The 27,604-nt window shown below is 40.3% G+C and overlaps 1 protein-coding gene across 1 annotated transcript in view; it reads left to right on the top strand.

The window, feature by feature from the left end:
- The window catches only part of HECW2 (HECT, C2 and WW domain containing E3 ubiquitin protein ligase 2), a 110,829-nt gene that overhangs the window by 17,032 nt on the left and 66,193 nt on the right, over positions 1-27,604 (top strand). The window contains exon 2 of the mRNA XM_010282268.1: positions 15,066-15,173. Coding sequence (XP_010280570.1) covers positions 15,066-15,173 — 108 coding nt within the window. The remainder of the gene's footprint in view (positions 1-15,065; positions 15,174-27,604) is intronic.

Raw genomic sequence — 27,604 nt, 5'->3', positions numbered from 1 at the left:
GCTTAAACAGCTCATAGTATTGAAGATAAACTTAAAAAATAACAGCTGCTAAGGGAATATTAAATCCCACATGATCCTTACAGGATGTGTGCTGCAGAGACATATTTTATAGACAAGTTTTAGAAACTAGAAGGATTTCTAAAAGGCGGTGAGAAATCACATGAAACTGGCAAAGAAAAACCAATTTTTTAGAAATATTTCTGTATTAGACATGGAAATGGACTTGAACATTGAGAATGAAATGTCAGCTGATATTGTGGCTGTCAGAAGGCTGGAACAGATTAAGAATATTGACCATATGTCAGAAGCTGCAAGCAATAACCAAGTGCAGTCAAAAGCGAAGCTGAGGAGTCTGGAGGCAGTCTTTCCTCTCCTTTCAGTGATGAATCAAGTTGTCTCCACCCAGTGTTGAAGGATGCCACATTGCTGGAAATCCAGAGATATTTGTACCATCACAGTAGTTCCAGGGTTCAAACCATCAACCATTTGAGAAGACAAAACCCAAACTAACCTCCTGGATCCCTAGATGTCAACAGCTGTATGTAGGAAAGCTCTTTTTTCTGGGCATTTTATCTGTTCTGTGGGTATACTACTGTTACCGAAAAAGTTGGCAAGAAAACCCTCTAACACTAACTAGTTTGAAATTTCAGAAGGCAGGCATTCTTTATTGCAGCGCTGGATGCACGGGGGATCGCTCCACCTAACGTGCATACCCTGAAACAAAAGTTCATCCTTTATGTATCTTAAAGACACGAATATTCACACATTTTCCGAGAAATCTCCACCTCCCTGCCTATCTGCTACATTTATATAATGCTGTGTTGCAAAACTACACTACGCATGTGCGAGGGTCTTGGCTGGTCGTTAGTGGTCATTTGGGGAGTTAGGGAGTTATCCCGCTACTCCTTTTTCCCTTTTACAGTCACAGGTCTCCTGAGGATGGTTTCTTCTCCTTGGAAGCTTCCCCCTTCTGTTGTTCAGCCAAGCAATCCTTTCTTATCATCTTTGTTTGAGCACTCCTGCTAGGATGTTTCTGTTCTCAAGGTTAAGATATCTTCTCTGTACTCATTAATTTCTCAGTTCTTGCTCTTAACTCTTCTTTGTTTTGATTTCATGAGGCCTCTTGGTTAGCATTGAGGCAAGTATAGCTTAAGAACTATGAGAGTAGGCTGTTAAACATAATCACACAGTTACTAGGCTAAAGAAATCTGTACAAAAGTTAAGCTAATTGTGTAATCAGTAACCCTCCAGAAAGTACACAAATGTATCACTACATCTAGGGCTTCTTGTTTTAGCCCTTTGTCCTTGGCAATAAATAAAATTTTCACACACACACAAATGCAACCAAAACCCACCCACCCAACCAACCAAATGAACATGAAGTAAAACAAGGGCTGAAAATGCAGGAGTGGTTAAGTGGTTAAATGAACCTCCACAGGGCCCTGGAGAAGTGCATTTGGCACTGACTTTGCTCCTTGCTGGCTCATTCCAGGGAAGAAAATAGAGCTTTGGAAAGCCTGGAGGTGGTACTTACTGTCAAAAGCAAAATAAAACTGCCCAACTAGTTGGCCGTAAAAGTGGCCAATAGATCATCGATTGCAAAGGCTGGGTTGGCTCTTTGGGTGATGCTGGCTCTGTGGCTCAGGGTTTTGTGCTCTGAGTTTCATGCCCTTGCTAATGATAAATTAATCTTTTTAAAATAAAAATCTTACAGGAAACCTTCAGTGATTTCTGATTGAAATTTTTGTCTGCACAAATAGCCACTTTTCATAACTGGCGGAGGGTATGCATATGTGGGCAGTTAAAACACTTAAGTCGTTTTCGTGGTTACACTCATTCTCCTCCGTGGTCAACAGCAGAACATGCCATCTGGCAAGGGAGCGTCTCCTTCCCGTTACCTGCCTGAGAGCTCCTTGCAAACGAGATTTCAGCTCATTAGCATACTTTGTGCCCTTATGGATATTTAAGAAGGAATACATACCTTTTCTCTCTTGTACTTTCTTCTGAGTTGCACATTATTTGGTCAGCTCTAGAAAAGAAATATATTTACTGAACTTAGCCTTTTTGTTTGCTTGCAGTCTGCATATATACAAATAAAGGTTTTTCTGAATTTATTCACAATTATTATATATACCTAATGAAGCTGCTTGGGCCTGCAGCTCTCACTGAAAGTTGTGACGTGAATTGAGGATTAGAAGTGCAAGCTCTTGCTGAATGACACAGCTCTTGTTGCTGATGGGTTCCTTTATTTTGAAGCGTGAACACTGTGAAGTTACGTTTCAGGTGTAGCTGCTTATGGTTGGTTGCTGTTTGCATCTCTGCAGTGCCTGCAAGGTCTTGTCAGTCAAGGTGTTGCACATACAGCAGGTGACAGTTCCTGATGTGAAGTGATTGAGCTCATCCTTTGTGCTGTATGAATACTTTCCAGCATTTGCTAAAATGTAAATATTTCTGCCAGTAATATGCCTGTTAGAGTATGAATGGGGGAAAAAGCACATCAAGTGGATAGTGTGCCAGTGAATTCAGGTAGGTTTTTGTAGAAGGTAATTGCAGAAATTGAGGAATTTCTGTCACTTGAGTAAGTTAGAATAGTGCTTTTAAAAATACTGCTAATTACTGTGATCAATAACTGGTTTTGGCCTTCCAGCAGTTTTGAGGATCATCTGTCAGGTGAGGTTTTTGACTTGATAAATTTTGTAACCTGAAAACTTTCTAAATAAATTATAGTTTCTTACAATATATCATCATCTCAGTTTTAGGAACAGAGGATGAAAAAGGAAATAAGCACAATACTTGTCAAAAAGCGTTTGCAAAATTTTTGTGAATTTTTAAAATGCTCGCATATCGTTATTAAGTTGTAGAGCATGGGAAATAGGATGGCTGCTGGTAATTAGGGCTGGGATGACTCCTGTTAATTAGGGCAGGAAGTTTTGTAATTTGTTATACAGGTAGTAACAGGTGATGCTTTCCTTAGATACTTCTCAGGGCACCTATCTTAGCAGTGGCAGGGTTTCTGATGATAACGTACCTGTACTACTGTAAATCCTGTATAAAGTGGGGTAGTTTCTTCTACTGTATGAGTCACTGGAGGAAAAAGGAAAAGGGAGCAGAGGATGGAAAAAAAAGGAAAGAAGGAAACTAGAAAACATTCTGAGCAAACCTGCAAGTTGGTAAGAGCAAATATGCTGGTAATAAACGTACTCTGCTTCATGGGTAGCCAGCATGAGGCATACTGCAAAATGTAAGCTGGAGGAAACTGTAAATACTCAAGCCTAATGTTTCAGTAAGTTTTGGTGGACAATTGCCAAGTACTTGTTTGCTGGTATGTGATTTTAAAATTTCATAAACATAAATAGAACAAAAGACACTTGCAACAGTTTCAAAATACAGATTTAAAATAGCATGTGTGTGTTTTAAAGATCTCCTCTAGCCTCTTGTGCTTTTTACACACATGCATTTCAGTGATGTGTATGATGTTTAAAGGGCAGATGTACATTTCATAATCATTCAAAACGGTGTTTTATTTTTAGATTTGCAAATAAAAAAAGAAAAATAGCATACAATCATCTTGACTCTATTTTAAGGCCTCTCAGTTATGGCAATTGTGTTTACTGACAGTTCCACAAGAAAAACCTCTTTTTGAAGGGTAAATGAATTACAGGAGAATTATATGTAGAATAAAGTGTAATTAAGGTCAGCTTATGAGCTAGTAATGGTTCTCAAATGAGCATAAATGTTGCTGAAATTAAACCCAGAAGAGATCATTACATCATTCAGTCTGATTTCCTATATATTATGGGCCACTCAGTGCTGCCCAAACTAGCTGGCCTGAATATTCCCGTTTTCAGAAAATTAAAATGCATACCGTTGTCAGAGAGCAGTAGCAGAGTGAATTATAATAATGATCTTTTTGCAGAGGCAGAATTGTTCCAGGTATGTTTCAGGGCTATGAAGGAGGGAGAGGAATGGGGTTGCTGACCCCAATGGTAGACTCGACAGGGCTACCATAACCATCTGGCACTTCCTGAAGTGATTTCCACTGTTTCCGCTTCAGAAATGTTTGACCAGAAAAAAAACCAACAAAAAACAACAACCACAACAACAAAACCAACCACGAAGCAAGACACCCAGTTTTCTCCGGTACCTTTCTGTATTGGGTATCTCTATACATGACCAGATGCTGCTAGTCCATAAATAAACAGCATGAAGGCCATGAAATAAATCACCCCTCACTTTTTTGCCATCTGTGAGATTACATATGATCTGTACCAAGACTGCTACACCAGAGAAAGCCCCCTCTATGAGTGCAGCTGTGCTAGCAAAATTGTGCTTTTGTTGGTAATGTTTATTTACCAACAGAATTTTTCCGGAGGCAGGATAGGGTATGTTGACAAAAGCACAGCTTTGCTGGTTATCATGTCTTCCACAGCATTTTTAGCAGGAATACTTTGTTGTATTTTCTAGTTTTTCTGGCAAAGACTTGTGATGGGAATGTGGTCACAGATAAAAGTGCATGCCCTTTATTCTTGGGAAGCGGCAATCCTCTTTTGTGTGCGGCACAAGCAAGGTCAGCAGCTCGTGCACTGCCAGCAAACAAGTGCTTATCTGACACCATATAAGGTTGCGGTTGAGAAGGAAAATGATGAAAATAACATTCCACAATAAACTTTACTGGCGGATTAAATATGACACAGAAAAGCTCAGATATGGCTTCTTTTTTTTTTTTTTTTAATTTAGCTCTGAACAGTATTTACCCCCAAAATGACCTTCTACAGTTAGTTAGGAAAAATGGCTTGTATTTCTAGATTTGCTAAATGGTCCTGTCCCAGAATAACAGGCCTTTAAGATGTGGACATAGAGGGTTTTTTTGTTTTTGTTGTACTTGTTACCATTAAAAGCAGGAGATAATCACCTTTAGGCTACAAGGTTGTGGGAGTGTTGGGATGTGTTTGGAGATACGGTGGGGAACTGGATATCACAGAGAGGGGTGTATTAAGAAGAAATTATAGTTGTGAAGATGAGTTTGTATTGGAGTTTTAACAAGATGTGAGATGCAGTGAAGTGCATAAAAAAAAAAAATTCTGAAAGTGTGAAATGCTACAGGAGAGAGATGGGCTCCCGTTTTCCTCAGTATGTTGCTTGCATCTTTGCTATCCTCCGGTTCTCTAACCTTTATAATATGATAGCGCACTAAGTTGGTCTAGCATGTTGGATTGTAAGTGTAGTCCACTGTCAGTAGCCATTGGTGGCCTAAATCTGAATTTCCAAACTGTTCCCTGCCTGGTGGCCCCTGCCTTTGGCTTTCCCTCTGAGGAACAGGCTGTCTATCTCCTGCAGATGTCACTTTGCCCAAACCATCAGCAGCTGAGATGATTGTGAGTCGACATAAGAGGTGATGCAGCTCTTGCCTCAGCTGTGTGATGTTTCATTCAGGGGGAGGTGGAAGCATCCCCCATGCTATGTTTACCCCACATAAAGCCAGCTGGACCTCAGTGAACTGAATGGTGGGTGATTTATTAGAATTTTCAAAGATGTAGGGACTTTTCTGCAATATGATCAGGTATTCAATGGTCTGTATGTCTAAGGTCATGCTGTACCATCTGTCAGAGTTTATTCAGTGTTGTTCTCTAGCTTAGTTTTTTGTCTAACATTATGCCTTTCTTCTAGTATCCGTTCTTCTGTGGTGTGTTGCAGGAACAACCAAACGTGGTGTGTTGTGTAGGATCTGGCTTCCAGGCGAGCCTGATCAGCTGGTCGGTGACCCATGCTGCACAGAGCGCTTGTGCTGTGAGGCTGGCACACGTGTGAAACCTGGAGTGTACATGGCAATGAAACGCACATCATTTTATGGAGAAGGATTAATAAGGTTTTCAGGAAAGAGGTTAAGCTTGAGGTCACTTCCTTCCTATTGTTACGCTTTTGAATTTTTGCCAGTGAGATGGGTGAAAGGATTTATTTTTGTCTCTGAATGCTTTGAATTTCAATGATGTCTTTACTTTGAACACAGAGAAGTGGAATTCCGCTTTATTCCTGCCATTGTACTGTCATATGTCTGAAAAATTACTTGTGGTTTTTTGCATTATCTTTGTCCTGCATTCTAGTTAACTAATCCTTTGAGCTGATGCTGTGCCTTGAAATACCACCTTGTCTGAGGGCACATGGAGATGCTCTGATCCCCATGTTGAAGTGTTCGTGTACACATAGAAGGAAACAAAATGTAGTAGCATAATTCTTGAAAAAGAAGGAAATAGCCCATCTTATGGTCAGTGCCAGAATAAAGACTGTGTATGAAAACGAGAGCAAGGATCTTGCCACTCTTTTAATTCAAGCTTCAACAGCAAAAAGGTTTAATTGTTTAGTGTTTGGATGGGCTTTGCTCTGCTTCTGCAGCTGAAGTAGGAGTGAAGTGTTAGAGAAATACAGCTTGTTCCTGACCATCCTGTCAGCCACAGGTAGAAAAATGAATAATTGCTCTTGCTGTGTAAAGTAATAGAGTGCAATAAACATCAGCAACATAATAGATGTGGTGTGTAGGGTGTCGCAGAGGGCACCCGGGGGAATGGCAGCGGAGTCTTTCCTCTCCTTGCCCACAGCGCAGAGGCAGTAAGTGAAGGTGTGTGAACCTTAATTTTGGTTGTGCAGGAGAACAAATTGCTGCTGTGTGGTGAGGAACAAACACTTCACCGCTTTTTTGACCCTGGGTCATGATATTAAATATCTGAATATAGATGATGATAATCCTTCACTGCTAATATAGCAGGACTGTGTCACCAGGAGGCCAATATTTGTGTCTAGGTTGGAGTTCAGAGTGTCAGCCTGCAGCCTCTGGCAGTGCACCATCACTGTCAGGTGGAGCCCAGACAGCCGCTTGTCTCGTGTATGAGGCTGTAAGGGCATCTGTTGTACCTTTCTCCATCTCTTACTTGTCTGTCCCCGCTTTTCTCAGCAGACGATTCGTCCTATATTTTCATTACTGTCCATGTTCTCCAAAGTGTTATGAAGACTAAAGAGATCTGTGATAGCATATAGTAGGATCAAGTAGCTGCTTAAGCAGCTTTTAAGACTGTCCAAGAATTTTGTTGTTCTCAACTTTTTGGGAGGGTTGCTCTGTTGGCATTCAAGGGAGAACAGTTTCCAGCCATTTAGTACACAGCAGTGCTTTAAATTTCTTATACGATAGTCCAGTTCTGGTTTTCCTTCCCCTCTTGTACTTTGAAAACACAATTCCTAGAGGTGCTCACGCAAACATAAAGTAATACAGTAGCTTTCAGTTCTTCATTAGCAAAAAGCCTATCTTAATTTCTTTGACTGGAAGCATTTTTTGGAAAGTCTTCAAGCGGAGTATGAATAAATATTCCTCTAAGAGTTGTTTTTATTCCTGGTTTTTGTTTTTTTTTTTTGTTATCCAGCTGTTACTAGGAAAACCTAGATTTGCTTGAGAGCCTGAACCTAGTGCTCTACAAGCGTACAGTTTCATAGAAAGTGTGCTGTGAAGGACTTGATCTGCAGACCATGGACCAGATTGCAAAGATACCTTTAAGTTCCCTTTATATTCTTGCGGTACTGGGGCTGCTTTGGCACGGTTTGGGTCCTTGCCGTAAGTTGAAGGAGTTGCAAGTCAGCTGCCAGCACTCACCAGGAGGCTCGCGAGCAGTCAGAGCACTGGCAGAACGGAGCCTTGTCCGAGCCCCTGTGCCGAGGTGGCATTTACCAACCTGAGAGGGGAGAGGTGAGTAATAGCAGCTCTCTGCCACCTGCTTATCCTCCTGCTCAGGAGCGCCCTGTGCAGAGTTATCCCGGGTTAAAGGCAGCTTCATCCCAGCCAAATGTCACAGAGCAGTCTCGTCTTCTCTAAAATAACTGGATTTGTGGGGAAGTCATGCAGGAGAGCAAAATACTGAGTAAACGCAAGCCAGCGCTCCCAGTGAGGTCCTGCTGTGCTCGTTGCTGTGGCTGCCTTGCCGTCATTTCTAGGATTTAATGATCCTCCTGTTTACATCAGCCCGCCCCATGCTGCGGGGCCGTGGCTGTGCGTCGGAATCCTCCCTTGGACAAGGCGAGGAAGGAAGTGAAGGGAGGATGGGGCTTCGGCATCCTGTACCCTTTGGAGGGGAGTGGCCGCAAATAGCCGAGTTAGAAGGATGTAATACTTGATGTGTTTTAACACGGGCTGCTTGGACCTAGATAAGCCCTAGATTAAAGGAGAAGAGGCAGACGATTGTGTGTAATGGCTAGAAACTGCCGGAGAGTTTGAGAACATCCTTTTAAAAACCCTTTCCTTCAGATGGTGAGAAGGGAGAGGACAGACGCGCCTCGTGGAGCTGAGATTATGCAACAGTGCTAATACAGAGCTAACGCCTCCAAACTTGAGCTGCACAGGTTGGGTCTAGAAGGCAACTTTTATAGAAAATACAGTTTGTGACTGAGAACAAGGATGCTACTTTCAGGATCCTTCCTGTAAAATGTTATTTTTTTTTCCTTCAGTTTGTTAATTGGGCTCAGATGGAGGAATGCAGTTTAGGATCCTCAGGCATCCTTTGGAATGGCCAGGTAAGGCTAGAAGGTGCAACTAAGTGTTGTCTTTAATTTCAGCAATATACTGCATACACTCGTGCTGTCTTCCGTGAGGAATGTTTTGATACCACCAGAAAGCCTATGAACTGTTCACAGACTGAGATGGGGAATTCTGAAAATCACAGAACATAAGCTGTATGTAGTGGGTTAATATTTGTTTGTACAGTAGTAACTGATATGTAGTGTATTTGAAATGGGTTGACATAATGTGATTTATTATCATAATTGCTTGCAATGGAAGCTCTGCCTTGAAATTGTTAATTTACTTACTTGCTTTCCAGAAGAGGAGTGAGGCATAAGGTGGTAAAATTTGTCTTTTTTAAATGTCTTGATGCAGTTTTCAATTGCTTTTAAACATATTTTGGCTATAAGGGAGAAAGTGATTTAGTTCGTTAGCTCAGTAAACACTGTGCTACCCACAGATTATTGTTATTTTTCTTAGTATTTAGAATTTAATTTAGAATTAAAATTATTAGAACTTACCAAAATTAAAATATTGCAAAATATTTTTTGCTATTGCAAAAGAAAAAAATTTAGTGTTACGAACTTTCCCAGTTAGTTGCTTAAAATCCGCAGTAAGTACTCTTTGGAATGTTCTTACTAATCTTACATTTTGGTGACAGTCTGTTTCACCGCTTGGAAGTCTGTGCTCACACTAAAAAGCGGAGAGCATTTACTGGCACTGGGACTGAGGTTTTAGAAGTAGTGCAGTAAAATGCATGTAAATCAGATTTCTGCTTTACATTGGAAATGCCATCCTAGAGTTCTCCTGATGATTGGCTCAAAATTAAGTTCAGAAATATCCTCCGATGCTGATGAACTACGAACCTGTTACTTTCAGACTGAGTAAAATGGGTAGAGGATGGCCATTCTCAATAGTATGCTTATGAGAGAAAGTGCTGGCAGATCCATGAATCTCAGCTTGAGACAAAACTATACGTAGCCTTGCTATCTACCAGCCTTCCAGCTCCTTTGATTCATACTGTAAGAGAACACCTGTCAAGAAAATTAACATTTAGATCAATGCTTTATATGCTTCCTTGGGCTGAGTACAATATACCTCAATAATTGGATGCATCGCACACATCATCTTCAGTGCTCAGGAATTTATTAAAATTAACCTAAAATGCTAAGGAATTCAGCATTTTGACGTCTGAACTTAATTTAAAATTTTGAATTAAGAATAAGCAATACAAGCGCTTAAAATATTTTGCATAAAACATCTCCCAGAAAGGGATGAAAAAACAGAGATTGGGATGTAAATCCCAAATGAGGGTAATAGAATTATGCAGGGATACCATGGTGTTACCAACCTGATTGATCTTTTCTGGTTAGCTGCATAGATTTTTCAAGAGCTGTGAATTAGAATACCCATACATGGTAGTGAAAGATTAAAATTGTGAAATTGTGTATAATTAAAACCATTCAGTGACATTGTAAATCTGTTAAGCATCACCTTCTCGCTGAGCTCTGTGTATAAGCATTTTTATAAATGTGTTACCGATCAGTATGCAAAAGCTCTTAGATTGCTACAGGCAGCTTTTACATCTTTCCTATGCAGTAAGCAATTTGTGATGTTTCTGCACTAGGAGTTTGTGGCTTCTATAATGTTTTGGTATTTAAAGAATAAAAATCCTTTGTATTCACGGAGACAAGCCTTTTATCATGTAACCTAATACTACTAACCACAGATACTGGGACCAAAAGATGAGCATTGGTTTGCATATGACCAGTCTGTGCACTGGGACTACGAGGCTTGTTTCAGATATTAATTGGTAGCAGTTCTTGTTTTTTAAACTGTCTTGTAGAAGACTGTATCTATTTATTTGTTTGTTGATTTAAGCTATGCAAGATGACTCTCTAAGGTGACAGATTTCAGGTAGTTTATCCTTTTTCCTACGACAGAAATATTGAAAGCGATAAGACACAAAGACCAAAATGTGAACTCTACAGAAGCCTCCTGACCCTTGATGTCAGATACTGGCTTAGCAGGGCTTTCAACACCATCTCCTGTAATATCCTCATGCAAAGCTGGCAGTAGCAGTTGATGAACCCGTTGGTTATGCAGCCATTCAGAGGAACCTCAACAGACTGAGAAATGGGCAGACAGGAATGTCACAAGGTTCAAAGGGAAATGCCAAGTCCTGCCCCCGGGGAGGAACCACCCCTGACACTGGGACATGCTGGAGGTGGGAAGCAGCTTTGCAGAAAAAGACCTGGAGGTCTTGGTGAACAAGTCATCCAAGAGCCAACAATGTGCCCTGGCCTCCCACTGGCATCCTGGGCTGCCTTAGGAAGAGCCTTAGCCAGCAGGTTGAGGGAGGTGGTCCTTCCCCTCTACTCAGCCCTGGTGAGATGCGAGTGCAGTGTCCAGTTCTGGGCTCCCAGTACAGAATGCTTCATGGGCATACTGGAGCTTCTGATGGCTCTTTTTTATGGTCATAATTTTATTTTGAAAATTAATCCTGTAAAAATAATACCTCCTTCTTTCATTGCACTGTTCGTTTGTTTGTCCAGTACTTCTGTACTGCTTTTCACATGAGGTAGCCATACTGAGTTGTGACATGCCAGAGAGAGCCGCATCCCATTCATGGTCACATCAGGGCAAAGCTGTGGACACAGGTGGAGAACTACAATGCTGTCATGGAGAGCACAAGCTGTGGGTATTACAGATGCCCCTTGGTATCGAACTTACCTTAAAGGGTGATGTAATGATGGCGAAGCCTGAAGAGTGGAAAAAATGAGTTCAGTTCTTAATACCAGGTTTGGCTGATTGCTTAGCTGTTAAAGAAAACATTATTACTCAGAACACGTTTCCTTTACAGTGATTTCAAGGAGCACTAGCCAGTGTGAAGTTTCACACAGTGATGTGTTTATTACTACCCATTTTTCATTGTAGAACATAATATCTCACATATGCCGATCTGTGCAGGGGTTGCAGCTCTGAGAAATAAGTTACTTTCTGTAATATTTTGTGTCTAAGAATTATTCAAGATAGAAGGATACTGTATGTCTTGCATTGTTTTATTTCTTTCAGAAGTGTAGACTCACTGAACAAGATACCAATGCAGTAAGACAGTATTTTGTTGCATATTTTATGTTCTGGGAAGGGATATTTATATCTACTCTTTGGCCCAGATTCTGGAACAGCTGCCAGTTTTCCAAACAGCAACAATTATCTGCTAAAAGGGGACTAGAACTTCTTAGAATTGAAGTTCACTATGGAATAACTGTATATATATTTGTATATAGTGTGTGTGTGTGTGTACACACGTACTACATATATATGTTTTGGGGAAGAGGAGGAATGAGGTAGTGGTAATTCTGACACTGCTTTTTGTGCTCCCAGGCACTGTTTTTTTTTTTTTGCACATCTGAATATTACTGAGGCTATCGGTGTTTAACTGTTTTTGTTATTGCAGTGTTGATAAGTAAATTTCAGCAATATTGTGTACTTTAATATTTTCATGCTATTTGGTTACTTCTTTTTGATGTTCCGTTTCTTTTTTTAAAAATCCATGAACTGAGATTTGAAGTTATTTTTCCATATGCATTAGTAATTTTTTTCCTGCTGTGCGAATAACATCATAAAAATGTAAAAAAAAAAAAAAAACCTGTTTCAGAAGAAAATCAAAGCAGTCCAAAATAAATTCTGTTATTTGAGTAGATTTGCTGACAGGCAGTGGTCTGTCAGCATTTTTCATTCCTCTGTCTCCACCACCTTCTGTTGCAATGGCAGCGTGTCTGTGGGTAGAGTATCAATGATTTAGTCCTCATTGCTTGCAAAGAAGACTATTCCTTCATGGAAGGGCTGAAAATCCAGGCACTTTCTTAAATGTTGGATTTTTATTTAATAAAGTGTAAGAAAATATTCTGCTTTCTTGTAACTATCAGCTCAGAATTCGAGACTCGGTTCATGCAGCATCTTTTCTGAAGCACCCTAATGTTCCTCTAAAAATTACCATTGACCTTACTTAATTACTGCTTTTAAAAAACAAAGAACAATTTGCCTGTGCCTTAATGTTGGAAATCTCACTGTTAAAGGCATATTTAATTGCTTCAGAGTTCCTTGATTTGTTGAACAAGGTAAGAATAAAAAGATTCATATTTATGGTTATAATATACCAAATCTGTCCTGCTTAGAATTATGAACAGACTGTTCTCCAATTGATTAAATACAGAAATCCAGAAATTCAGAAGAACTAGAGCATGTTAGGGGAGGTATTTTCTTTGGTCATAACTAAACAAACATTGTCATCTTTCTTTCCCGAGATGTAGTGAGAACACTGAATAATTTAAAGCTCTCTGTGTTTCAGATACCTGTGGAATTTTTAAAGTGTCTGCTCGCTTTTGATGGCAATGGTTTGAATATCAGAGTTTATATGGTGGACCAAAGTAAGCACTAGTGCAGATTTCCTGGAAGTTAAGCTGTATCTCATGGCTTCCCAGAGTTCTGTCTGTGGAAGATAACAGTGGGACCTTGGGTTAGGAAGGCACATTAAAAAATAGAGTAAATAAATAAGTTGACAGTGTATTGTTTCAGTTAGTGTGTCATTGCCAACCACATACAGATTTTTTTTTTTTTGAGGCCCATGGGATGATTTACAGGCTGTACTTTCAGAGTTCCTCTTTATAGAGCTTTGAGATAAAAGAAATAAATGGGTGAGATACATCTTTGTTTAGTCTGAAAGTTTTTCACTGTAATGAAAAATAAATATGCGTGTGTTAGGTTTTTAGTGCCTGTGTGCCTGACTTTATGGTGTATGTAGTTCATGTATTATCATGTTGATTCCACATGAAAAGTTAAGCCTGAGGGTATTATGTGCTCAAGGATCACAGGGGTTAGGAGAACCCACCTGTCCCTTCTCATTGTCACGGAGATAATTAGGAAACTAATCTGGATGTGTCATGATGTTGGGGTGTTCAGACCACAACTTTCTAAAAACGCTCTGTCGGCCATGCCTGGAGGCATAAAAACATCAGTAGCTTCCCATGACTGCCTCTTGGCTCTCCAGACCTCTTCAGGGTTGTGGACGGGGTGTGTAACTTACTCTTGAGCAGTAACAGAGGTCCAGCATGTGTCTGGTAATGCTTTGAATGTCAGTTTAGTAGGATGTGAATGTATAGACTTGCACTAATCATGATTCAGTAGAACTATCGTGCATGCACTGAGATGAGCCACCAGAATGAAGAGGAGAAAGAGAAGTGTAAGTTCATATTTTGAAGATAAAAGTAGTAAAGATGCATTGTTTATTATTTTCATAAATAGAATATGGATTTCTAAAATGCAGGTGACAATTCTGTAGTCTTATTTATGCAAGAGTTCCTACCAAAGTGCAAAGAAAACATGCTTGAATGGGTAGGAGCTTGAACAAAGCCACAGTAGACTTAAGTTTTTAGTGAAGTCTTTTTAAGATTGCAGAATGCACTCAAATGCATGTAATAAACCAGGATTTTTAAAAATTAATTTTAAGACTAAGGCATATCAGGTACCACTGGAAAGAATTAGGTGGTTGTATTTGAGGTAGCAGGTATAATTGTCTAATTAAGAAATAGCTGCCTAAATGCACTTGTAAAACGTTACGATGCGTATTTCCAAAGAACTTCCTGTACAAAACAAGTTAAGTTGGATTTCTGTCAGGTTCCTCTGGGTCATCACAACTAACCTTTGTGCCCTTTCAAACAGCTTCTCACTCTGATTTTCTTTCGTTCATATAGCATTATGGGTGCCTGAATACAGGCTGGTAAATAAAATCAAAACCCAAGACCTTTTTTTGTCACTGTTAGGACAAAAAGCTTCGTTTGTGAGCACAGAACATTGATACTGCTAAGCTGATCTGTAGATGTTTGCTGTTTGCTTCTCAGTTCTCCTTTTTTGAATGTATTTTGCTGAATTGCTAATTTGTGTCTCTGGCTTATTAAGTGACAGTTCTGCCCTTTGAGCCTCTAGCTTGAGTCCACTGGAAGGGGATAATACTGTATGTGTTAGGAAATTGAAAGTGTCTGATTTTTTGGTGTATGTATAAAAATACTGCCTCTAGTTTCCAAAACAGGAATATATTAAAAACTGAAGTAAGTCCTGATACCTGTGTTTGCATTTTCATACTTTCTAGGTAGGGAATGAATGCTAGATTTTCACATCAGAGAGCAGGGCCACTGTATAAAATCGTGTGATCACTCGGTGATGAAGTTGCAGTCAGCTGTATGTTCCCAATAACCTCTCTATTGCATTAGAGAAGTCTTGGAATTTAATACTTTACCTTGGCAGGTCACATCTTAAAGGAAACCATATATTTACTTTGGCTGTATGCATGTCTGCATAAGTTGATCTAACTGTCAACTGTAAAAAAGAAGCCATTTATCTTTTGCTAGTTAGTTTAAATTTTTTTTTTAAACACAAGTCAGTTTTTATATCTCAGCCTCTTGAACTGAACAGAAAAACCAAGACGAAAACTACTTGACAAATTTTTTTTTTTTCTTTCCTCTTTCAGATGAGAACTCTCCAGCCAATTTCTGGGATTCCAAGAATCGGGGAGTGACTGGCACGCAAAAAGGACAAATTGTGTGGCGAATTGAACCTGGTCCCTATTTTATGGAATGTAAGTACCTATTTATCCAGTGTAAGGCAAGCATGCCTTTTTGTCAAGGCAAGTCAACTGGGTGGAAGTTGATAATCTGTTTTGTCAAACCCTCTGATAAACCAAAGGAATTGATCATATTGCTCTAAGGGACAGCATTTTCCAGTGCATTTGTTGGACATTTTAAAAAAATGGAGTTGAGCTTAGCTGTCCATTTGTATTCTAGGGATATTGTTTGTGTGCTTCAGTTTAAGGGAGGAAGAAATTACCTTGCGCAATGTCATATAGTATATATGCATTGAAAGATGAAGTCCCATCCCAAAATGTTTAAAATTTCAGCTGGACAAACATTAATGGTAAATGCATACGAAGGAAAAGGTAATAAGCTAGTAGTGCTTGCTAATGTTTGTTAGTATGAAGGGTAGATGTGTCTCTAGGAATTGCCAGCCTCCTGTCCAGTTGCATCAGTATTTCTCAGCTGGAGTTTCATAGCCGTTGGAGATCCACTAGGCAGTTTTGAAATATTGAGAGTCTCTGTGTGACTGGAAGAAAAAGTGTTCCGTTGAACTCAGTAAGGAGTATTGGTAGCCAACCTTCAAATCAGAGCGCTATGTCGCTTCCTTAGGCAACCAGGATTTATGGGAAGCTGAGTATTGGTAGCCAACCTTCAAATCAGAGCGTTATGTCGTTTCCGTAGGCAACCAGGATTTATGGCAAGCTAAGTGACTCTGCTGTGTGGGTTTTTTTTTTTCCCCCTTTGTTTTTTGGTTTTCAATGAAAAGGAGCTATCATATCATCCAAAGAATATGATCCCTAAAGAAATTGATCCTCTAATCCTAGGATGTTGTGTCTGAGCTTGCTGGAAACTCTGATATGCCAAGCATCAAAGTGGCCATCAGTCCCAAAAGAGCTGTGAGCTGCTCTACCACCTGTTTAGCCTCACAGCAATGAATCTTCCTTCATAAATGTGGGGGGAAAAAAAAATAGACTCCCACTCTATTACTTCACTGTACACTGCAGTGCTGCTAACTGTAGCTGTTGGCAGAAATTTTTCTTCTAATTAACTGATACAGCAGCAATACATGTATTTCCAGAGGTGTTGTGTCCCCTGTACTATAAATAATTATTAAAACTTCTTACTTCTAGAACTCGTTGTTGAATCTTGCCAAGTTACCCTATGCATTACACAGCACTTTTGTTTTTTTAACAAGAAAAAAAGCTTTAATAGGATAAAATTAAATTCAGTTTCAGGAGTTCATCACAGGGAAAAATGGTTGAACTGAAGATGAAGATCAAGAAAATAATAAAGATCAGGATAATTCTCTGGTGCCAAAGACAGCAGTATATTAAAGCAGACTAAAATGTATGTTAGAAGGGTTCATTGCCTCATCTTTCTTGAGCATATGCTATATCAGTATTGTTGCTGATATGGGCAGTTTGACTTCAAGGATATTTGTCTGTATCTCTTTGTCGTAGCTGGTTGTGTTGTGCCGTAACGCAAGGAGATGAGGTTCTTGAACAACATTTCAGGTTCCTATGAGTAACCTAGGCTAATGCTTCAAGAACTAGCAGTTTTGACTTGCAACATCAGTTACAACTGGTTTTGCACTTGCAACTAACAGCACGTTGCAACCAACTGATACGAAGAGTGCGGATACACATTCTTTGGTGGTGGTTAGATTTACCAATGAACAGTTCTGCTGCCGTACAATGAACAAGACACAAGCAGTTATGTAGCAGCTGAGAACCGTAAAAAGGAATGTTTATGAGCATATGTTGCTATAGCACATGGTATGGCAGATAAATATGTCACCATTGACACTTATGTTTCTAGTGAGAGGCCAAAAGTTGCACTGAAATACTTAACCGAATTTCTGATTCTGCTTTTTAAACTGGAAGGCTCCCCAGATGTGTGACCACGTTGGCGCAGCAAAGCTTATTCTTTTAGCTTATAGGGGGCAAAGCAACTCTGATGCAACTATAGGTAGCTGCTGCTCCCCCTGCCCCCTTCTCTTCCTCAGATCACTAAATCACAGCTCAGACAAACACAGTGGGTGGCTGTGCAGTTCACGTACAACCACAGTGGAGTTGTCTCTGCCATGCAGCACCAGGCTGGGTATGGGAAGAGCTGTGCTGTTGGGGTTCTTGCCATACTCTGCAGAGGGTGACGCTGCCCAGCCTGTGCCAGACACAGAGATGAGCTTGGCTCCTCTGTTAGCCTCTTTCTCCTGCTGCAGTGCTGATATAATTTGTACTGTCAGTGTAGCACTGCATGTGATGCCACTGTCAGAGCAAGAGGGAGAGCCTAACATCCCTGCTAAATACGTGCCTGATTGTTGAATTTAAAGTATCTGATGCTTTAATCTGCTGTTATTTTCCAAATATTGGAAAGAGCTCTACAGTTGTAGATTTCTTGTATTATCTTTGTTAAGAGGCAGAATATGAGAGATACAGGTCATGGTATTAGGGGTGTGTCATATTTACTCCTCACAGTAATGACATGCAGCATACCATTAGCAACTTGACAGTGCTTCTCTAGGAATGAAAGGAGCAATGGGAGAACAATCCCAGATTCATCATCAATGTCACCGTATGTTTGAAGCAGTAGCTGCAATAAGATGCAACAACATCTTGGGGACCAGCATGGACAAAGCGTGTAAATGGATTACTCTAAACTCAGCTGTAGACTTAATCATAACATAGAAATTCTGGTTGCATCCAACCTCCTACTCTAAGTGGGACCAACACTCAACCTGGTCAGCTGTGGTTTGTAAAGCAGTCTTGAAAGCCTTCAAGGACAGAGATTTCACAGGTGATGCAGGTAGCCTTTTCCAGTGCTGCAGTGTTGTTCCTGCTAATGAGACTTCTCTGGCATCCAATCTGAATGACCAAAGCTTAAATTTGGGGCCATTCCCCCTTTTAAGATCTTCTCACAGAGCTGGAAAGAGTTGAGTTTGTAATATTTGTCTTGCCTTATTTTCTTGCCTTAAACTCTTCTTCACCAGACTGAATAAGGCCAGCTCCTTCAGCCTCTTCTCATAGGTCACATTTTCCCCATCCCAGCCATTTTTGTAGGTCTCTGGTGTCCCCTCTCCATTTTCTCCATGCTTTTGAACCTAGGGACCCAAAACTACGCACAGTATTCCAGATGTGTTCCCACCAGTACTAAGTAGAGAGGAACAGTAACTTCCATCTATCTGCTGGCCACACACCTTCTAATGTAGACTGTGAGGTGGTTTATTGTATTTGTGATGAGAGCATGTGCTGGCTCGTATTCAACCTGGTGTCCACCCTGAGCCCAGTTCCTTTTCAGCAGGGCTGCAGATTTGCCAGTCTGTTCAGAGGCCATAGTGATGCACGGGGTCATTCCACTGCTGCTGCAGAGACTTGCAAGTCTCCTTCTCGACTTGATGAACTTGAACTCGATGACATTGCTGTTGACTCAGTCCTATAGTTACTCCTCATGCTCTGATGTGTAGAAGGTCCAGCAGGCTGATGGTAAGCTAGGTATATAAGTGAGTTAGAGCTGGGCTTATGTTGCTACAGGGTTTTCTGGCTTGGAGCTGTTTCATGTTTGGAGCACAGGCAGTGCTTAATTGCCACCGCCTATATACTGCTATAGCTATATGATTGGCGGCCTTGCTGCTCTACCTATACACAAGGAGAGGAGGGGGATATTTGCTGCAAGTCTGAGAAGCCTTGAACAAGCTCTGGAAATGACAAGTGATGATACTTGTTCAGAGTTAAGCTAAATGACTACAATAATCCTTTAGGATTTATAGTCAAAGCTGCCTTGAAGGTGTCTGTCTTTTTGGCAAGAAAAGGAGCAGAAGTTTCTAATGTTGAATGATGAGTTGAGGTCAGTCAGCATGCATGATATCCCAAAGACTTCGGTTGTGTGTTTTCCCTAGCAGTGTCAGAGCTTAGGGATGTTACATATCTTTTAATCAGTAATGTAACATCTCTGTAAGGCAAAGTGCAGAGGATGATAGCACCACTAACAAGCCATATGCAAACAAATTTCACGCAGAAGGAGTATTTCCATTTTAATTGCATTAATGTTAATCACTGGGAGTCAGCTGGATTGGACCTCAGATTCTTCCTGCAATCCTCACATTTGTATCTTTTGAGAAAAGCATCTTATGCCTTTGTTTGGGAAGCTGTATTTCCATGAGTATAATTGTAAATTATTAATAGTTTCCCTGAGGTCTGTGGAATTTATGCGGAATTAATTTATTTAAAGGTAGGCCTTGGCTAAGCATTTTTCTGAATTTTGCATTACAGTGTATACACAGCCTTGTAACTCAATTTTACAGTCATTCCATTTATTCCTCTTGAAATCCCTCCCTATGGATTCAGCATCTCCTATTTCCCAAGCAAGTAACATGTAAAGGCATAGTTTACAGTCTGTTCTATTCAGATCAACCAACCCACAGAAAGAAGGGCAGGGAGAGTGTCATCATCTTCATATGAAAAACAGACATTAATTCCCCCCAAAGCATCCAAAAATAGCAAAACAAGTATGATCAAAGAAAACTCTCACTTGCTTTAGACAAAAATCAACACAAAAGATTCAGTAGACTCTACCCTGAGAAGGGAAAATCAAAGGAATCAACAGGAAATAATGAGAAATGAACTTTAATGCATTCCAGAAATACAATCAGTCTCTGAGGGCAGCGGCTGCGGAAGGGCAGGGGGGAAGAGTATGCAAAAGAGAAAGAAAATACTTACAAAATCCAGCTTACCATCACAAACAGCTGGTGTCCTTAAACTGTCATCTCAAGACAAAGTGAATGGCTCTGAACTGCAGAGCCAACCAGTACGGTGGCAGGTGCTCCTCTTTCTTTTCCAGGTGCTCCTCTTTCTTTTCCCTGGGGAAGAAGCAAAAGTGCCATGTAAGCATGAAAGGCAACTGTGCCATTGTAGAGATTCAAAAAGGTGAATTTGAGCATCGGTATGCCCAAGATGCTGTTTCCTTACTCATGTAGTAGAGATGGCTTTAAAACATCTTGCTCTGAGGCTTGCTAAATTGTGGGGGAAGGAAAACAATGACTCACTAGACGGCTCCCGCAAGTTGTTTGCTGTGTAAACTACAGAAGGATTGCTAAATGTGGCCACAGCTTTACAAACAGTTTTTGTCTTTCCTCTGAAAAAGGAAAGAACAAGTTTAAGGAGCATTATTCTGAACAGGTGGCAATAGTGTGAAGGTGCAACACAGATTAATGCTTTCGTGTTTTGTATGGTCATCTGGTATTTAGCAGGACATCAGACTATTCAGGTCATTAAGTACATCAGGAGCTTTAGTCTCAGGTGCAAGAGAGGCCACAATTGCCCCAGGAGTGGTTTTAGGTGGTGGAGTGTTTCTCTGGTTATAGCAGTCTGTGTGCTTTGGGATGGCAGCGGCTCCCTTTGGGGCATCGTGGTGTTCCTTATGGAGAGCAGAGCTAGCACAAAGATGGAGCGAAATGATCCATGGGAAGGCTGGTGATAGAAAAAGCGTGTGAAAGGAAGCTGGAGTTTTATGATAACTGGTTGATAAAAGCTGCTGCTCATTTTTAAACTGTGGCTTCTAAGTCAGTTTTCTGCAATACGGGGAAGGATAGGTCATGTCAGAGCTGCCATGGGAGGGAGATCTGGTACAGTACAGTCACTGTTGTGCAGCACGTAACTGGTGCTAATGCACTTCCATATGGAAAGTCCCCAAAAGTTAAAAGCTGTGCATGTTCTAGTGAGTACAACAGGCCAGGGGCTATTTTCTGCTGCTGGGAGCAAGTGACAGCGTGGCTTGCACCCGTGTAGCCAGCCTTTCCCCCTGTGCCAGGGATGCACGATGACCGTTCAGCAGTATGAATGGTTGTGTGCTCACACTTGGGTTCCTACCGTAGTCCTTCCTGGTTTACTAGTACAGGCATAGCCCGAGAGCATCCTTTGAGACTGGATTGGACTTGTATTTCTAAGTTATAGCCTTGGTCCCATGAGTATTAAATTACAGTATCCACAAGAAACACCTTCACCTACTTTACCTGTAATGTAATGTCTTTGTTGTTATTTATAACATTCGATGTCGTAGTCACTACTATGAGTAGACTAGAAATATATTGATTTGCATACATTTTCTTTACTGATGCTGTGGCTTTGTCTTGAACAGTGATCCATAGTGGCAAGTGTTGGGATTCATCCAAAGACTGCCACTCTTGCCACATCAATCATTTCCAAATCACCCTTGGGATATTTGTGGTTGAATTACCTCTGGTGTCACCCTGCTATACTTGGATGCAATGACTTCACTGATGCTGTCTGGTTTGTACTTAAAATCTTGGGTTTGTGGCATGAGTAGACTATGAGGTATATTCAGAAAATGTGGTAATATATGCGTTTGCATTTACACATAAGGTTCTGTGTGGAGTGCTCTGTATTCAGTCCCTATTTCCATGATACTGTACCTTTTGCAAAAATAGTGTACTGGGACTGAAACTGCCATACTTCGCAGCTGGCAGAGCTAGCTAGCAATTTTTTGTTAAAATAGCTAATACATATTGAAAGAAAAAAAAATCAGTTTAATAATTGAGCTTGATGTGCTTTTAGCTTTTAAGGGCTGCTGTAGCAAAGAGTCATTGTTACTAGAGATAGGAGCACGGTTTAGTGGTTTTGACCAAAATAGTCAATGTTAATGAATGTGTTATCAACATAATTCATTACTTGTATCCAGTCTTTATATTTTTTGACCATTTAAATAAAATTCTATAAAGGTCATGGTTTTCTCACATGACATTATTCTGAGCCTGGAAGACTTGCCTGTGTAGTGCCCTGCAACCGGCGCCCTTCCAGTCGTCTGTCTGGGGACTCGTGGTTATTGTCCCTACCCTATTTATAGACACATTCACTGTGTTAGAAATACTTCTATTATTCTTCTGTTATTTATATCTGTTGTCTCTTAACAGCTATTTTTGAGTATCTCAAATTATTGAAACAGGATCAGGCCTTGCATTTTTTACATTTGTGGCAAGCCTTGTTGACTTCCGTAAGCAGGTAATACCCCCAGTGTTTTGTTTTAAAGGTTAGATTGTAATTAAATGCTTTGCCAAACTGCAATATGATAGGCAGTGCTCGTGGCTGTAAATGAGAATGTTTCAGAGTGACAGCAAAGTGAGTGGGGCTGGCAGGGGTAGATAAAATCTATTATCTGCACAACTGTTTCTCCAAGTAGTTTCCTTTGAAGCAGGTTATATGAAGAGGGACCACTGGGACATAAACATTTTCTGTTACTGATCCTAGTTTATCTAAAAAGCTTCCTGTATGTCTGCCTAAGTCACTTTCTAGTTGTTGGGGTTTTTTTAATCATTCCCTCTGTAAAATAAATTTTATTATATACTTGCTGAGAGAGATGGCAAGTACTCAGAGGCAGCCAGGTTTGGCATTTGTGTTCTGATGCTGTGTTTGCTATGCTGTGCTGTTCCCAGTAGGAAGTAATCAAAAAGGTATGTGGTTAAAGCGATGCAGAGAATAGAATGCTAAATACCCAAACAAAAAGATTGTGTTCACTGAACTGTCATGCTAAGGAAAAAGAATTCAACTAGCAGGACATGCAGAGCACTTCTAAATTCCTGCAGTTGTCTGTGAGGTGTTTGGGTTCAGCTGGGAAAAATTAAGAGTTTAACGCAGTGCCTTTTCCTTCGGTTGCATCTCCCTTTGTAGCTTTGTAAAGCTGAATGTGAGCGACTTAATTTGTTCTAGTGACAAAGTTTTCTTAAATACGTTTTGCGGAACATGCTCTCTTATGTCTCAGATGAGTTTGTGATGTCAGCTTTTTCCTCATTGAATGTTGGAGGACATATGTTTATATCTGCAGAGAGCCATGGATTCAGCCCAGGTAACTTCTGGCATCTAGCTCCGGTGTCCAGCAAGTATTAGCTGCTGTGCAGTTTCCATACAGTTAACTGGGACTACTGTTGACCTCCACAGGCTCGTCTAACCCAGCTAGGATTTGACTTGTTTTTTGGAGGTGTCTCTGCCCATCCCTTCTCAATGGAGTGTGAGGTGATTCCACCTCTAATATAGGTGTTTCATTTGACTAGGGTGTGTCTGGAGCAAACTGTTCTTACAGCGAACACATTTGTCTTCCTGAATTATCAGTCTCCTCCTGGAAAGAATGCATTCGTCTAGAATTATTTTCATGCGCTTATGTATTCTGAGTAACTTCTATCCTAAAGCAATTTGTGGATGGGCAAAGTTAAAGTATTAAAGGCAGTAAAAAGATACTTAAAGTGGGGGACTTTGGGGAATTAGTGATGTTTTATTAGCAACCTATTATTTGGTGGAAGCTGATCTTTTTATTAGTGAAGAGGCAAGAATGTATGATCCACAGAGGGAAGTACGATGCTATAATTTCATGCAGGACTTCTTTTGAAATTCAAAGTCAATGTTTGAGTCCCAGAAACCTTTGTTAATACTAACATTTTTATGTAATGGACCTGAGGTATAAAACTATGGTTATAAAATGATAACAGCTATTGGCTTTTAAAGAAGGGGATTATGGTTTTACAGAGCATTCCGATTAATTAACATATATATAACGTTTTATATGCCTGTGTGATAACTTCTAAAGAATCATAGATACCCCAATTCCATTTTTGTCTTATTTTTAAACGAAGAAGGAATTTCTGTACAATGTCTGGAGGAACGTCGGTGATAATGGGGCATGTGTGGTATCAAGAACACAGAGCTAGACACAGTCATTGTTTTCCCCCCAAATGAAACTACTGTTTATTCTGTAATTCATATTTGTCTTTAATGACACAGCGAATAGTCCTGTGGTCAGATACAGATGTCTTTCCCTTGCTGTGTTTACTGCTATTAACATCTTCATTACAGATCACATACAAAGCAAGCTAATTAGCTTGTTGAGGGAGTAAGTAGGAAAGAACAAAGAGAAGTCCCAAGTTTTGCCCTAAAGGAAGCACATGAAAGCAAGGTGGCAGGAGGAATGAAAGAAACCAGGGAAAACTCTGTAGGTGACACACGCTATTGTGCACTTTGTAGTATGGAACAGCTCAGGGGAATCCTGTGTATTAATACACTGTTGAACTCAACTGTTTGCAGATAATTTAACTTACTGTTTCTGAAGAGGTCTGTGTATTTATGGGGCCTTATTTATAGGTAGTAGGCTTTTTGTTTTCAATATATCTGGAGCTCAGGAATCATATAATCTTTGGGTTGGAAGGGACCTTTGAAGGCCACCTAGTCCAACCCTCCTGCAGTGAGCAGGGGCATCATCAACTGGGTCAGGTTGCTCAGGAATCTGTCAACCATCAAGAAAAAAAAAACTAATCAACATTTATTCTGATAACACAGTACAAGAAATGTCAAAAAGCTAGATCTTTAGCTGTTTTGAACTGACAGGGTTCTTCTGAGATATTTTTTTTTTTAATCATTGTTAAGTATTAACTGCAGTTTCTAGCATTATTAGCCACAAAAAAAATTACTTAACTGTTTCTGGTGCTATGAAGGGATTGTATTCTTGCTATATACAAAATCCAGTCTAGCAAACCCATATTCAATTTGGCAATGTCTGGATGCTTGTGATGGGTAGCTCAGGTAGACCTGCAGGTCCTGCCCCATAATTTTTAGGTCTTATAAACCTTTGTAGGTGCTTAGAAATCCTTTTTGCATTTTGAATTTTTCTATAAAAGCTTGTGGTAAATAGAGCATGTTTTGTCTTTGTGTGAACTCAGCTGTGAGGAGGAGGAAGTGGGACCAGCAGCTTTTCCACCTCCTAAGTCCCTGGACGCATTGTCAGCTAGACATTTTCCTTTGAAGGGTAGTTCTGAGGTGCTTCCTCTTTGTTCTGGGAGGAAGATAGTAAATAAATATTGACCTATAACTGCAGCAAATTTAAAAATTAACAAATAATAATTTTTGGCTGAGCAGGCTTGCAGGGTGGATTTCTGATCCTTCTGAGTAGGGATAAGTGGGTATTTTATCTCGTAGTAATGAAATGCCTCAGCTCTCAAGGAATCATGCTATACGTCTCAAAACCTTATACAAAACATTGCAGTTTTGCGTTTTCGAACTACTGACATGTTGTTAAACCAAGTCAGAGGAACTGAACTGCCAAAACTTTCATGCACATCCTCTGGTCTGTCTGATCTGGCTGCTGTAATTTCTGCCTGCCTGTAGCCATTTCTGTACCCAGAAGTAAACCCTCATCAACCTCACACAGAAGAGTTACCCCCATGGAGAAGGAAAACAGAGAGATTGTTTCAGATAGGGAAAATCCTGCTGTGTCAAGTGCAGCCGTAATTATAGCTGTTCTGCTGGGTTGGAAGAATGCAGAGGAACAACAGTGGAAGTTAGGTTTCAGTTAAACATAATACTCTTGTTTGCCGTAAATGCAGTTTAGCAAACAAAAGTTTATTCAGTGGGACCAGAAATATGGTCCAGTGTTCACCTTTCCTGTGTTCCAATATAACGTGCTTCAAGCTTCCTTTGGGTGCATGTCATGCAACTGCTTCCAGGGTCTGACAAGAATCATCCTAGTAGCAAAGGTCTCTGTAACCCTTTTTCATAGCTGATTATATTGAAATAGTAGCAGAAATATAAGCTGCAGAATTAGGTAAGCTACTTTTTTCCTGTTAAGTAACAGAAGGTCCCAACAGATAAAGGGGAGATAATCAGATGCTCCATTCTTAATTTCCTGTTGAAGTATTTCTGAAGACGGATCATTGAATGATGGATCCTACTCATACAGAATGAGCTTTCAAGAGTACACTGAACAGCATATAAATAGCTTTCCACCATGGTCAGCCATACTTGCATCCCCACTCCTACCAGAATGCCAGAACACCTGTGGGGCTAATGCAGAATCCAAAACTTGTGTTTTACAGTATTTTGTCTCATCCTCAAGTAGTTATGGGGACAAACTTTTTAATAGGACATGTAGTGATAGGAGAAGGGGTAATTATTTTAAACTAAAAGAGGGTTGATTCAGATATAAATATAATATGGTGGTAGATGCCCCATCCCTGGAAATGTTCAAGGTCAGGTTGGATGGGGCTCTGAGCAACCTGATGAAGTTGAAGATGTCCCTGCTCACTGTAGGGGGGTTGGACTAGATGACCTTTAATGGTCCCTTCCAACCCAAACTATTCTATGATTCTAGTGTCTGTTTATTCTCTTACTTTACCAGGACCAAGGGTATTTTTGGATTGGCATACTAAATGATAGTAAAAGGTTTGAGAGGTTTCACAGAAAGTGAGAGCTTACTAGTGAGGCTCTGCAGGAATTAATAAAAGAGGCAGTATTTTTAAACATTTTCTTAAGTGGTTTGAAATCCAGGGTGCCTACTAATTTCATCTGTGGGTGATATGAGCACTAGTGGAATGGGTAAGAGCAATTGAAGATCCATATAGGATGACTTCGCAAGCTAGGCACAGACAAACAAAATTAATTTTTATATTGCTGACTTGAATAGAAGGCATGTAGGCCATGTGTCCTGCACCTCAACATCAACTTGCTATGTAACCTGTGATGAGGAGCTGTAATGCATTCCTTGGATATGAAGGCAGAGGAGCATCTTGTAGGACCATGGGAGTGATCAGCCCAACCCTGCCCCCTCATTCAGCTTTGGTGAGGGTGATGCTGGGGTACTGTGTATAGTTCTGGAGTCCCTAAATCAACATTCATTTCGTGAAGGGGAGAAGGGGCAGCAAAGAGCACCATAATGATCAGAATAGGTGATCTAATGATTTCTTCATCTTGTAAGCATCAACTTAGCACAAAAAGCAGGGTTATCTCACAGCAGATAGGGTTGTATTATGATACAGGAAAATATGTCCCGAGTCTCCACCTTGATTCTCCGCAATCCTGTTTTTGGCTGCGAGAGTGTGGCGGGACACTTGTAGCCTTTCTGTTCTGTGTCCATGCCTAAGGTTAGGAAAAAGAAGTGCAAGGCATGTCGCTTAGCTGCCGGGGCTGCTCAAGAGCTCGGGACACTTAGCACATGTTCACCTGTGCTGTTCTCCCTTCTTTCACAATTAACTACAGGGGTAAGTAGTTGATTTGAGAATTACTGCTTCCGCATGAAAAAAATCCTGAACTGTTCAAACTGCCTAAAAAGGGTGCTACTGTTTAAATCATATCAGCATAATATGTGTTAGTGCATTCATCAAAATATGTTATTTCTATTTGAGAGGCAAAAAAAGCAGTTGCTTTAATGATTTCATAGACTAACGAGATAAAAAATTTTTAGTACTACCTCTGTGTGGAAGGCTGTAGAGAGAGGTCCCATTTTCATATGAATCAATAATTTAAGACTAAAACATGTAATTATTTTTTGATATGCAACTTAGAAATCTACTGAAAAATCGTAGTTCTGTTTAACACTATTATGTTGAAGTGAACTTGTCTTCAGAGATCAATACTGATCTCATTTCCCTCCCTCTGGACCCATACAA

The sequence above is a fragment of the Phaethon lepturus genome, unplaced genomic scaffold, assembly GCF_000687285.1.
Source record: "Phaethon lepturus isolate BGI_N335 unplaced genomic scaffold, ASM68728v1 scaffold5152, whole genome shotgun sequence".
Classification (NCBI taxonomy): domain Eukaryota; kingdom Metazoa; phylum Chordata; class Aves; order Phaethontiformes; family Phaethontidae; genus Phaethon; species Phaethon lepturus.
This window is presented reverse-complemented; position numbering and strand designations above follow the sequence as displayed.